Genomic DNA, 15,352 nt, shown 5'->3' with positions numbered 1-15,352 from the left:
TGAGTTTGGAGAAGAACCACACATGGGTGTGACTGACAGGTGTCCGCAAACTGGTATGTGTACGCTAACCTATGCCCAGAAACACGTGTACTAAACTGTACTGCTGCCCTCAAATATATACCTTTTGTAAGTGTAGCATGTATCTAACAGGTGCTTGTATTGTACCTTTTAATCTTTACTCTAAAGGGTCCAATTAAGGGGGCTTAAATCATTTAAAAATATTCTTTAATGCACTAAAACACATTTTCAGGTAATATTATTTAAGATACAAAAGATAAAGTTTAGCAGCTTTTTAAATTTTTTTAGCTTACCAGAGCAATATCGCTCATCCCGTGAGCCAGTGGAGCGTCGTCGTTGGTAACGAGAAGAGAACGAAGATGACGAAGGAGGAATCACAGGGACTCGGGACTCGGCTCCTACTGTAAAGCAACACAAATCGTTAAGACAATCATCCGATATACAGCGTGTATTTGACAATGCAGCAGAGTTAGTAACATTAGTGTGTACTACCTGGTGCGTGGGGCAGGTAGGCTCGAATGAGTTTGGCTCTTTTCTTCTCGTAACCCTTCTGAGTGATGTCCCCTGCCAATCAAACAGCAGTATTGAGTACTGGAGAAAAATGTGTAGTACCAGAAAACTCAAATGAACTCAAAAACTGTCAGTAAAAGCGGGAGACTTTCAAAGTTACCCCACTGATTTGCTGATATTTAAATGTAGATACCATTAAATGTGCACAGGAACAATCTGGTGTAATGATGAAATGTTCTTACTGTTTAAATATCATCTGCAGTGCATTAGCCAAATGAGGCTAATGTTATCTACACTTACAGTACAACACTTTTAGAAATGTATGTTGTGCTACCAAAAAAAATAACAGAGAGAAAGACCACAGAAAATATCGTGAAGCATCATTATATAACTACTGACTCGCTGTGTGAAATCACTGAGTGGCTCAATTTACTAACGTCAGACATTCACACGTTACATCTCACATGTTTAAACTGTAACTACGATGCCAGACATAAGGAGGAAAGGGGGGGGGGGGGGTGAGTTTCTCCACCAGACAGTTTTTATGCCTCGATCACTTGGTGGTGGAGGGATTAGGTTTCAGGATCAGGTCTGAATCTGGTTAGTGTGATATCCCGAGAATGAATCTTAAGAATAAACGCTTGCAGGAAATCTACAGAATTATTATAGCCAGTCAGTCGGCCTCGAGTGCTTGTTTATTAAAGCTTACAGCTTTCTCACCCAGCTATTTACGTGCAGCTTACACCCCTTATTTCTGCTAGAATAAGGGGCTCTCACAAATTTATTACATCAGTCTTACACTGGATTGGTTTTCAAGCAGAAATGTCCAGGGTCATGTACCTGTGCGAGATGTTTCAACGAAACTTGAGACGACGAAAGCCGATATGAAAAGCAGCTGCTTTAGTCTCTGCTATTAGAGGAGCATCTTTATCCACTAGCCTTGTGGTGGAGTAGTCCATTGCTTCATCTGGTCATTTTTATATATTTTCCAGCTAGGACAGTGGGTTAGACAGATCAGGAAGTACCCAGTTATCACAATACATAATAATGCACACTTCCAAGCTCACCTCCAAATGTGGTACGCGTGATCCGATCACATCGTGCCTCTGAGACACACTTAGCGCTTACGGACCAGATCAACACGGACATATGCTAATGGAAGGTGTGAAGAGGAACTGATTAGATTTCGGAATGGATCCATGTTCGAAAACAGGGTCAGTGTAACGGCAAGGTCAAACGGGTCAAATTATTTTTCTTTACTTTTTTTTTTTTTCCCCGATTTCTGCTATCAGTCGGTCCTTCCATCTGTGCCACTGTCCAATATTCTGGTCAGCACGATAGCTCGGGTTCTTCCTTAGGATTTAAACGAAATTAGCGTTGTAACCTGCAGATGTGCAGATTAGATTTTGGAATCGATCCAAACAGGGATAAGGTCACAGTGAGGTCAAAGGTTTGAAATAGCTTTTCCTTTAAATAGCTCTCTTCCTTTTTGGAGGATATGTTAAGGGTATGTCAGGTGGTGGAAACATCCCCGAGTTCTCCTCGTGTAGTAAAGCTTTACAGTAACCTTGTACACAATTTCACTATCAAACATTGTTACAACAACAGAAAAACTCCAAGGTCTAGTATAAAGTGACGTTCATGGCAAGCTTGATGTAGGTATAACAGGACATTCAGTAGATTCTTACTCTATTACAGCGTGATTACTAGAGTGATGTACGCTCCTTTAGTTCAATTCAAAAGAAAAGAATTTTAGCATTTTTCCTGATGAGACAATTTGAAAAAGACTTCTGAGTAAAAGCATCGTGTTCATTTCCGTCCTGGGCTGAAAATGAAGTATAAATATCTGATTTGTATCTGTATCGAATGTATGCTGGGGATCTATTTCCAAAAGCAACTCGGACCTTTAATATGTACTTAAAATAATATCTGTTTATCCTCAATTCAAATCATGATCTGGCGGCATACATACAAGTCACCGTACTGGTATATATTAGTGAGACTAACAAATAATTTAATCCTCCATGCCCTTCGGCTCGCCTTTTATAATTCTTATGAGCTCCCAATGCAACATGACGCAGCAACACAAGTCATTAGAAATAAAATATTTTTAAAAAAAGCTGTTGTAAGATTTTCCCAAGCTGCTGATTAAAATAAAACAGTGCGATGATGTTCGGTGGATGTGCCAGAATTGTTTCACACAAATGCCCCAGCACTTCAACAAACAACCCAACAAACAAATGAATGAATTAATAAAGCTACCGGCAGCGTAAACGCCTGGTCAAATAAGCCGTCGTGTTGTCTTCTTCTGCTGATAGCAGCGTCTCGACACTTGTGGGTGCAGATCGTTCATGATTAAAAGACTCGTGCGAGTAACACAGCGGCTGCAGTCGTGACTCACTCGCCTCGAACATTTCATACATCTAAGTCATTGCTTGTCAAGTATTTGGAGGTTAATATTCAGCACATGATATAAACCCATTTTTATTAGGACAAATTTGTTCCTTCTGATTAGAACGGGGATTTTGGGGTCATTTTAAAATTCACTCGTGGCTTCCCGATCTTGTCTCCTCACTTAATTGTGTAGTAGAGTGTACAATAGACAGTGATTAGTAGCACCCAATAAGGAGAAGTTTTATGCAATGGACGCTGCTAATGGGTCATTTATCAACATTTAGCTCACAGATTTACAACCCAAGTCCTTGAGCAACTCTGTGCCTTTACGACTCTTTAAAGTTCAATTAAAGACCGTTAATTAGCTGAATAGTTGAATCGGCCGTGTTGAGAGCAGCCGTGAGCAGGACAAACACTCAAGTAAAATCTAATCTAAAACAACCAAACGAACAAATTCAGCAACAGTACTGAAACTAATCAAAGCCAGTTTGAGTATAAAAAAAAAGAAAGAAAGCTAGAACTGTACATTAAACAAGTCGTAGATACTGAACACAAGTACTGAACGGTAATCAGTGGGGTGGAGCTGCTATGCTCAATAATTACACAGCTTTTAAACAAAAGCCTCTAAAACAAGCAGAAAGGGACTCTGGATTGCTTTAAACTGTCATGTATTTACTAGAATACTTAAATGTGCATTCAGATACAGTGATTAAAATGTAGCAGGGGAGAAGTAGATTTGAGATTGCTATGTGATTAACCAGCCTGCTTTAACACATACAATGAACACATCCTCAACCAGTCTGCGGGGGAAACATGTTGATGTACCAGATCAGTGCAGATCCTGGCCATGACATTGCATTCATCTCATTTCTTTTAACGAAGTGTTTCTGATTAAAGCATTTGTGTAAAGCTCGGTGACGCAAACAGTAACACAAGCAGCTCCTTTCTTTTTTCGTCTTTCAGAAACCCTTTACCGTCATTTATTGTTCGAAAAACTGATCCCTAAGCGGCTGTTACAAACACCTCAAACATAACAAATAAATAACTAGATTTGTAAAGTTCGTCATGACTAACTTTGATGTTGGCTTTGACAGTGCAAGTATTCGCAAAGGCCAGTGTTACTTTTGGAGGCAAGTGGACAGAAAGATAGGGTGCCAAAACATTTGGAGGCAAGTGGAGACGAGCATGTGACGTCATCTGAATACTCCTGAGGAAGTTCCCCTCATTGGGTTGAGTGTTTTGATATGTCACATGTCCATGTTGTATAAAGTTTTTTGATTTGGCATATTTTGTGGGCGGGGCTGTGGCACAACCGAAAGGCCAGTCAGTACACCAAATTAAACCTTTGTTCAGAGTATCACCCTAAAGGAGCTGGCTGAGTTTGGTGTAGGTAGTTCGAAAGCTTGCCGAGTTATAAACCTTCAAAATTTATAATGGGAGTCTATGGGAAAAAAGGCCAATTTGAGACCCAGTACCGGAAGTACCGGTACTCGGATCGCTTAGAAAAGTAATAGCAACATGCAACATATCCGAATTTGGTGCATGTGGCTCGAAAGCAGAAAGAAAACAGAATGTTGGCTTCTACAAAGCCAACATAAATATACACAATCCATCCATCCAGCCATTCATTCTCTACCCTGCTTATCCTACTGGTGTCTTTCCCAGGAGACTCGGGTTCGCCCTCGACAGGATGCCAGTCTATCACAGAGCACCATCACACACACACACACCATCACACACACACACGCACATACACACATTATGGACAATTCAGAGCTGCCAATCACCCTACAATACATGTCTTTGGACTTGGGAGGAAACCGGAGTACCGGGAGGAAACCCCTGAGGCACAGTGAGAACATGCAAACTCTGCACACACACACACACACACACACACACACACACACACACACACACACACACACACACACACACACACACACACACACACACACACTAGTGGAGACTGGAATCAAACCTCAAAGAACATACACAATAAATGTATTTTTAGAATAAAAGTGGTGAATCAAAAACTGTATGTGTTGATCATGATCTCAATTCTTCAGCAAAATATCACGTGGCTGATAGCGATGCAATAACAGGCACAAACACACACACACACAAGGAAAGTAAGCACACCTGAACACATTGTCTGGAATGAAGAGATTTGTTGTAAACTGATATAAATACATTTATGAACATTTAAAATGCTCATGTACAACCAAAAATCATAACACTGAAAAAAAAAACCTTCCTTTCCTGCCTTCTCTAGTCTAGACTCATTATGAACTCGAGTGATGGAGCTGAGGTCGTGGAACTGGCATTTCAACCTCTGTGATTTTTTTCCAGTGCTAGAGTTCATACTGGCTAAAAAAAAAAGAAAAAAAAAAAGAAATCCACTTTCTGGTTTAGTGCACACCCACTGTAGGATGAAAGCCCAATACAAAGAGATATTTGGAGCACAAAACAGACTCAGACGGTGGCATTGTGTTACACATTAAAGCACTCCCATTATCCTGCCCATATTTCTACACTACTGAGAGCTAAAAATCATTTCCTACAGAGCTCACTGAATGAAAACAATTCCATGCATCAAGCCAAGACCAACATCACACATCCTCATGTCATGTCTTCCTCAAACCTTCCTGTTTCATTTCTACAAATACACACTGTTTATTAATCCACACAATATACACACTGTTATATACACTGTTTATTAATCCATTGCCACTCTCTAGAACAGTGTCATATGGCATAATAAACCTGGTGTCAAAAGGTCTGTTGTCTCTCACACACACACACACACACTAATTTTAGCACGGCTCCTCACAGCATCTGAACCATCTGAAACATTTACTGTAATGTGCATGTGCACAAATCTGATGATCCTATTTTCAGAGCACCCCGAGCGCAGGCTTCCACAGGAGCAGCTTTCCGTTTTGGGACTTCAGCCTTAAACAGCAACACCAACGATCAAGATCCCCGTCGTCACGCCCTTTTGTCAAACCCCTGCAGCATCAGCCGTTAGACATCAGCATGCAATCATGTGGGTGGGTCAACCACAGAAAGACAGCCGTCTATAGAGCATTGTTTTTCGAGATCTGTTACGTGCACAAGATCATCCCTGAGCTCGATGCAAAGATGCCTTGGACTATGGAACAAATACGTACACTATACTGCAGAACGTTTTGCCATGTCTGCCTTTACATGCACATAAACTGTAATGTCAGTTCAGTAATCGAATTCTTAATCCATAGAGTTTAATATGGAACCTGGCTGAACCTGACCCCAGGTCAGACACTGATTCTCCGGAGTCTCCGTTCTAAATCATCCCAAAGGTGTTGGATCAGGTTGAGGTCAGGTCTCTGTGCAGGACACGCCAGTTCCTCTACACCAAACTATAGTGTATATGTATGAATAATAAAGAGGATGTGTATGAACTTTGTTCTTATGCATTGCTAAATAATGACACGTTTACATGGAGTTCAATAAGAAGATGAAAAAAAAAACATCAGGCTCTAACAACACTATCAACTAAAGAGCACAAGTGCTTATTCAAGTGCTTAGTGAAGAAGTAGGTCTTCAGTCTTTGTTTGAAGACAGTGACTCAGCTGTTTAAACAGTCAGGGGTAGTTCATTCCAGCCCCTGGGTTACAGGACAGAAGAGTCTTTATGCCGGTCTACCTTGTGCCATGAAGACTGGGAGGTCGAGTAACAAGCTATGTGACTGCTGTGTGATTATTCCCTTCAGATGTAGGCAGGAGCTAATCAGACTTTAGCTTTAAAAGTGAGGATCAAGGCAGGAAGCTTCAGGATATCAGAACGCACCAGTGTGCGGACGGGAAACTCTTGGAGACTGACGACAATCATGCGGTCACTCGTAGAGGTGTGAATGTGTGCAGGAGGAAGTGAGCTGCAGTCCAATCTTCTCTAATTAGACACACAACAGGACACATATAAGTGACTGACCACCAATGATTCAAAAGATCAGCGCACAGAACTTATCTTCTAGGTTCATCTGCAACATAAATAACTGAGACAAAGAGCAGAACGGGAGTTATCCATGATCTCCTTCATAAATCAAATGAACCGATGTTGCGTCAAGTTTGCTTTATTTACGTCCACTGCTAGAACAGCTTCAAAGGTTAGTTCATGCTAATTCAGATACTGATCATACATTCAGCTCAAAAATATAATAATAATTATAATAATAATAATAATAATAATAATAATAATAATAATAATAATAAATAACTCCGTATATGACAATTCTATAAAAAGAGTCTTTAAATTTATTCTGTTCTGTCAGATGGACCCAAGAAAACTTTTACATTTTTTTATCACTAGTCTCTCAAAATTTGTCCTAATAAAAGGCGACGTTGTGCGACAATAAGAATAGAACGGAGGACAGAAAAGTGTTTTGTCATGAAGGTTATGATAGTAATAAAGGTTGCAGGTTGTTTGTCTGGGTGATTGCAGTAACGGACATTTATAAACGTATAAGTAATGTAGAGAAAAGAAAAGTAAACCGTGACATTATTTCTATACAAAGACATTAATTTTGTTTCTGAATTTTATTCCACATTCTTGACTTGAGAGCAGGAACAGAACAACAGCATGGACTGGTGTGGATTGGGAACATCTGAGCTCTTAGGTCAGGAATGTAAAATGAGGCCCAGGATAAACGGTTCCATTCACATAGTCAAGAAGAAATTAAAAATAGAAGCAGGAGTTATGGGACAGCTGAGCAACCTGATCTACAGAGCAGATCTTTCCTCCCTCACTGTCCTTTTCTCCACTGTACTCTCATTCTGACCAGCACACACACACACACACACACACACACACACACACACACTCACTCACCTCACTCCCCTCACATGCAGACCCCCACCTCACACACGCACACCCCCCACACACACCCCCCACACACACCTCACACCCACCCACCTCACACCCACCCACCTCACACACACACACACCCCTCACACACACACACACCTCACACCCCCACCCCACACACCTCACACACACACACACCTCACACCCCCACCCCCCTCATACCCCACACACACACACCTACCGCAAACACACACACCACACCGCACACAAACACCCCCACAACTCACACACACCTACCCGACACCCCCACCTCACACACCCCCACCTCACACACACACACAGCTATCACACACACACAGCTCACACACACACACAGCTCACACACACACACAGCTCACACCCCCACACCTCACACACACCTCTCACACACCCCCACCTCACACGCACCCCCACCTCACACCAACATACACACCTCACACCCCCCTCAAACCTACCCAACACACCCACCCACGTCACACACCCACCTCACACCTATCTCAGGTGTGAGGTGTGTGTGTGTGATAGGTGGGGGTGCGTGTGTGAGGTGGAGTGGGGGTGCGTGCACCCACCTCACACGCACACCCACCTCTCATCCACCTCACACCCCACCCACTCACCTCACACACACCCACCCACCTCACACACACACACAACCACCCACCTCACACCCACCCACCTCACACACCTCACACCCACCCACCTCACACACACACACACCTCACACACACACACCTCACACCCCCCACACACACCCCCACACACACACCTACCGCAAACACACACACCACACCACACACAAACACCCCCACAACTCACACACACAGCTCGCACACACACACACAGCTCACACACACACTCCACACCCACACCTCACACACACCTACCCGACACCCCACCTCACACACCCCCCACCTCACACACAGCTCACACACACACACACACACAGCTATCACACACACACACAGCTCACACCCCCACCCACACCTCACACACGCACCCCCACTCAACACACACGCACCCCCCTCACACACACACCTCTCACACACCCCCACCTCACACGCACCCCCACCTCACACCAACATACACACCTCACACCCCCCTCACACCTACCCAACACACCCACCCACCTCACACACCCACCTCACACACACGCATATACTCAGACACCCCCACCTAACACAACCCCCCACACACCCACCTCACACACACACCCACCTCACAACCACTCCTCACCCACACACACACCTCACACACAGGTGTGAGGTGTGTGTGTGTGTGTGTGTGTGATAGGTGGGGGTGCGTGTGTGAGGTGGAGTGGGGGTGCGTGTGAGGTATGTGCACCCACCTCACACACACGCACCCACCTCACACACACACGCACCCACCTCACACACACACCTCTCACACACACGCACCCACCTCACACACACACCTCTCACTCACACGCACCCACCTCACACACACACCTCTCACTCACACGCACCCCCACTCCACACGCACCCCCACTCCACACGCACCCCCACACACACACCTCACACGAACTTACACCCCCCCCCACACCCACACACCTCACACGCACAGGTGTGAGGTGTGTGTGTGTGTGTGTGTGTGTGATAGGTGGGGGTGCATGTGTGAGGTGGGGGTGCATGTGTGAGGTGGAGTGGGGGTGCGTGTGTGAGGTGGAGTGGGGGTGCGTGTGTGAGGTGGAGTGGGGGTGCGTGTGCGTGTGACGTGGGTGCACGCACCCCCACCCACCTCACACCCACTCACCTCACACACCCCTCACACACACACCCACCCACCTCACACACCCACCCACCCACCTCACACACACACACACACACCTCACCCACCTCACACACACACACACCTCACCCACCTCACTCACCCACACCCCCACCTCACAGACACCCACCACACCCCCCCACCTCACAGACACCCACCACACACCCCCACCTCACCCACCCACCTCACAGACACCCACACCCACCACACACCCCCACCTCACCCACCCACCTCACCCCCCACAAACACCTCACTCACCCCCCACACCCACCTCACTCACCCCCTCACCCCCCACACCCACCTCACCCACCCCACACACACCTCTCTCACCCCCCCACACCTCACCCCCCCCACACCTCACTCACCCCACACACACACACACCTCACAAAGAACATGATGAACACAGTGAGACTACATAAGCTCATTCGTGTTCAATAAGAAAGGCCCTGTGATCAGACATGAGTGATAGTAACCGTTGGTGACCAGATGTGGGCGTGTCCAGCACCAAACCACGTTGAGAAAAGTTAAACTTTAATTTAAATAGGGAGCGACTTGCTGCAGTGACTACCAACAGGAGTGAAGACATTAGAGCGCACTGATCCATGGTAAAGAGCACAAACTGCTTCTCCTTCATCTCTTATAGTACGATGCAGATATACAAGACTGAGTTTTGTACCCAAACGCCTAATCTCCCTCCAGAATGTTTCATTTTAGCCGCAAAAAATCTGATTGTCAAGTGGAATGCAGGTTGTGCCATGCTCTGATAAACATTATTACTTCATAGTACAGTGACTGGTGAGGATCAAAAACATTGGATGTGTGAATGTATCAGAGCAGGAAAGTGATTGGTCCCAATAACTTTGTAGATTGTGCACTTATGTTATGGAAAAGTGACCCAAGCCACACCAGCAAACTGTCACCCACAGGATAATTGGTTTTATTTTCCTTTGTTACCCATCTGTCGAGTGTTCGGTCTGATTTCATTATTTGGGGATTTTCTCATTCACACAGGAAGCTGTAACGTAACAAGCTATAACTATGGAATACATCGTCTCACTCGCTCAAACACACACACACAGAATGTAGGTCAGGTCAAAAGCCTTCCTCAATTTATGACCCACATGCACACAATAAATATGTAAACGACTGCAATTATTAACTCATGACTGTCTGGATTTAGAGCATGACTATATCCATACCAACACACACTTTAAAGGTAAGCAATACGAACATGGGGGTCTGTGTGTATGCTAGTTTACATAAAATACTTGTAGAGCAGGAAGAACACCTGCCCTGCAACAACACACCTGGCAACACAGAGAAAGACAAGCCTTGCCACATACAGAGAGAGAGAGAGAGAGAGAGAGAGAGAGAGAGAGAGAGAGAGAGAGAGAGAGATTAACCGACAAGCAAACTGATCCCAAGTTGATAACATAAATGCTGACACATTTAAACACACAGTACAGTGAGCCATCAGGCATCGGACCTAATCTGTGATCTGCCATAAATAAAAGATGGTTTATGGCATAAAGTTTATGGCATAATCTTCAGCTGTATTTCTTGATCCTTTGTACGAATCTGTTCAACAACAGCCAAAATACAGCCTTAATATATTGTACACAACAGTATTAATCCATTGCTTCATGTCTACACTAAGGCTCAGGACTAGTCTCATGTAGAAACACATTCAGACTGACAGCAGAAGGCAGTTTTTAATTGGCCCAAGACGGAATGTGACTGACATTTAAAGCAACCAATCACAGATTGTTTTGTTCAGAGTCATGTTTAGAAGGCGTAAAGTCGATGTCTCTACAGAGACAGATCAGCACAATGTGCAACCAGAGCTTGTGCGTTTATGAAAGTAAATGAAGGAGTCTGCAAGTTGAACTTCACATCCTCATAAGTGCTCACTGTCACAGCTGTAAAGACAACGACTTCCTTCTTCCATGAGGGAAGTGAAGCATCATGACGGCTCTGTTTCCAGACAGAGAGTTAAAAAACGTGACATGGGTCTCCTGGAAGTCCTGTACAATCTAACCAATCAATAATGACTTTGAAACTCCTGAATGGTTTCCAGTTTTGTGCGTCATGTTCCTCAGACATTCAGCCAACAGGTCATGTGTGACATCAGAGGCTGAGCCTAGCTCTGGTCTAAAGCAGTCCCTCACGTGTGTAATCTGCATCGAGATGCTAACAGGCAAACAAATGGTGGACTGCATTAAAATGAGTTGTCAAGGCGACTACCGTCTAAACGGCATCACTGGGATTCAGATGACACACGACTATGATTCCCACAAAAACTATAAACCTACACTGTGTGAGAAACACAGCAGCACTTTACTCTGCAGCATCTGCATTTTTTTCTACTTAGAGTACGCATCTAATGTATCAGCAGCCAAAGGAAATATGATGACCTAAGGAATTCGAGGACGTTATACAGTACAGAGTAATTTAATGATGAAGTCATATTCCACTCTAGTTAACCAGCTAGTATGTGAACACGATGTGGTTAGCTAGCTAATGTCTTTTGACTTTCTTACAAAGAATCATGATAAAACAAACAAACAAAAAAAAACATTTAGTGCAAACTGAATAGCCATCTAACAGTTGTTGAGAGTGAGCTGCCTCCACTACTATGCTACGTTCACACAGAGAGAATTTATCGCTGAAGTTGCCAGCTGCTGTATTATGAAGTCGTCAGTAAACGGTTTTATTACTTGTTGCCATAATAATAAAAACATTTCTTAGTGGGTGGGGCAACCAGCATTGCAAACCAGTTCTCTTGCCGCAAAAATGAAGCATTCTGAACATAATAGTGTCCATGCTTCTGTCCATGTCACTATGATTCTCTTTAACAGCTTTTTCAATTCAATTTATTTGTACAGCTTTTTTAACAATGGACATTGCCTCAAAGCAGCTATACAGAAGTATAGATACAGAGTAACAGCGTCACAAACACCCAGGGGTCACAAACACCCGGGGGTCACAAACACCCGGGGGTCACAAACACCCAGGCGTCACAAACACCCAGCGGTCACAAACACCCAGCGTCACAAACACCTAGCAAATTTCTTATCTTTTTCTTTGTTATCTTTTGTCATCTTTTGTTACACTGAACCATTTCTGGTTCGACACTAAGACAAGGTTGGAAAGAAACCTACATATTTTCACTTTGTTTCTTAAATATTAATTACATCAATATTGTTTATAATTTACAGACCTCAAAGTAGATTATAAGAAGAATTTATTCATTTATTTATTTTTGGCTCTTTATTTCTTGATGCCCTTACTGCTGTCTGTGTATATATGTAAATGGAAGTACACTTACCAGAATGAATAAGTATACTTGTGTTTTCTGTATATTTCCTCACTGCTGTCTGTGTGATGGTACTTCACTATTCACATTAAATAAACATCTGACCTACAGACATGAAATGAGATAACATTATCACCACATATATGCTACAGTACTATGTCAGTTCAAGTGTATATGGCAAATTTATAGTTTTATTGTTTTTTTTTCATTCAAAAGCTTTCTTTTGCTTGTGATTTCTGTCAAACGCTGGTTTTAAAGTCTTTAGTATTACAGCGCTACTTCCTGTAATTTAAAGAGCCTTCTAGAAGAACATCAGGCCGCTTCTCCATAAACAACGTTTCAAGCTTCTTTCTATTCTCTTTTCTTCCTGCCATCTTCTATCCAAAACACTGCAAAACATTGATTTTGTGTCCCACAAGCTTTGATGTATTGTTTGAGGTCATTAGGCTGCTAAAAAATCAATGTACAGACAAGTCTGTAACCTTCTGGAATAGAGACCCAGGTTCTGGACTAAAATATCCTGTACTTGGCGGGACGGGGAGTCACGAGAGTCCGAAAGGAAATCAAATAATTAACTGCAATAATTCTCTCTCATAATATTTTAAATAAAGCTTGTGAGAAAAGCAAAGAGCTGAACGTTTTTACCGACAATGTCTAAATATACGGCAATATTAATATGTATATTGAAAAATCATGCAGGTGATGACAAATAAATGAGCTGTGTTCGTGTGTGTGTTGATGTTTGGTGTAAAAAGTCACTAATTAAATTGAAAGTGCAATGATCATTGCATTTATCAGGGATGGTGGAAAAGGGGTTTAACATTCATCGTTTAACTCCTGTTGGCCAAAAGTATGTGCACGCCAAACCATGACCCCTTTTTGTGGGCTTTACCTTAAGCTTTGCACAAAGTCAGAAGCACGTGTTTGTTTAGAAATATAACTGTATGCTAAAGGATTATGATTTTCTTTACTTTACTTTATGAGGCCCAAAGCTGTTTCAGTTATTGCTGTTGACAATGCTCCTGTGCACAAAGTAAGCTTCATAAACATATGGTGTGCCAAAGCTGGAGTGAATGAACAACAACTTAACACTTTTGGGATGAACCGAAATGCAGACTTACAGCCCAGGATTCCTCACCTAACGTCATCAATTCTCCTGTGGCTGAATGAGAAAATCCCCACAGCCATGCCCCAAAAGCTAGCGCAAAGCTTTCCCACCAGAGCAGAGGCTGTTATAGGAGAAAAGGAGGAGAGACCTCCATATTAATGCCATGCTTCCTCAGTGGGAAGGTCAATAAACATCCGGGCATCATGTCATGGTCATGTGTCCACATACTTTTGGCCATATTGTCTACCATGATGTAATCATCCACAAAATCAAGCTAAACAACTTTAGAAAATTGAAATATTTGTAGAAATCAGTCTGTAAAATGCTGTTTTATAATCCTGTGTCATCAAGACTACACAAACGCTTATCATCATACATCATTAAGTAAGAAAATTAAGTTAATATTTCTTGACGATGGCACACGGTGCTGATACGAGTTTTCATACCAACGAGCACTTTTCTCTTTCACACACAGAAGCATAAAGATCGGCACACTGTGCAGCGCACGAGGAAAAGCTCTATCCTTTTGTTTGGTAGAATGATGCAATCAACAGGAAACTTCAGCTTCAGCTCCAACAGTCTACAGCCTGGATACACTTACACTCCAATACTCAGGCACACGGTCAGGAAACATGTGTCTGTATTTGACCCGGTTACTCACAGGAAGTCCATCCTGGGTCAAAATAACTGTCATTTTCCCAACACCAGTCAAGTCAATCTGCAAGATGTGGACAAAAATAGCACCATGTTTATGATGCTACACCCTGAGAGAGCAATATGTCTAGCAGCCTCTGAAAACCAACCAGTGAAGAGGTGATGGTTAAAGAGTGATTATTTAAATGATTATTATTATTATTACTACAATGGCATATAATATAAAGGACATTTGTGATATCTGTATCGCTATAATGAGGCTCAGGAATCAACATCATGCCATATTGCATTAAAGAATCATTCTTCCATTTTGGCTGGATTTGTTCTTTGTTCTCATGCTACAAACATGCTCACATACTGTACACAGTTACAGCTGAAAAAGACATGCTGTTTTTTGTTGTTTAATTAAAAGTGAATCATTGACACTGATCTATAACAAACTGCAGATGAATGCCAAACACATTGTTAATTAAAAGTGCAGCAATGATCCGAATGATCCGGACGCGTTTCTTCCTATTACGTTTCCAGACATCTCTCTTTCTCTTGTACAGTATTTAGGACAAAAACTGCCTACAGAACCAGCAGAGCTACAAGATGACAAAATGCGATAACAGGCATTCAATCCAGTGTCGCTTCTAACGTTACATTTCGTTACAGTGGCCTAATTGTTCTCCTCAGAAATTGT

At 42.9% G+C, this 15,352-nt stretch overlaps 1 protein-coding gene across 5 annotated transcripts in view; it reads right to left on the bottom strand.

Annotated features, from left to right (window-relative positions):
- Positions 1-15,352, bottom strand: part of dip2cb (disco-interacting protein 2 homolog Cb) — a 53,724-nt gene that overhangs the window by 32,685 nt on the left and 5,687 nt on the right. For 3 of the 5 annotated variants that reach the window (XM_027137908.2, XM_027137906.2, XM_027137907.2), the window contains exons 2-3: positions 511-582; positions 312-419 (exon numbers count right to left, since the gene is read on the bottom strand). In XM_027137908.2, the coding sequence (XP_026993709.1) occupies positions 312-419; positions 511-582 (180 nt within the window). Of the gene's footprint in view, positions 1-311; positions 420-510; positions 583-6,606; positions 6,632-12,917; positions 12,979-15,352 lie in introns of those variants that run through there. The other 2 variants (XM_047806473.1, XM_047806472.1) reach the window with 2 other exon arrangements.

The sequence above is a fragment of the Tachysurus fulvidraco genome, chromosome 22, assembly GCF_022655615.1.
Source record: "Tachysurus fulvidraco isolate hzauxx_2018 chromosome 22, HZAU_PFXX_2.0, whole genome shotgun sequence".
Taxonomy (NCBI): Eukaryota; Metazoa; Chordata; class Actinopteri; order Siluriformes; family Bagridae; genus Tachysurus; species Tachysurus fulvidraco.
This window is presented reverse-complemented; position numbering and strand designations above follow the sequence as displayed.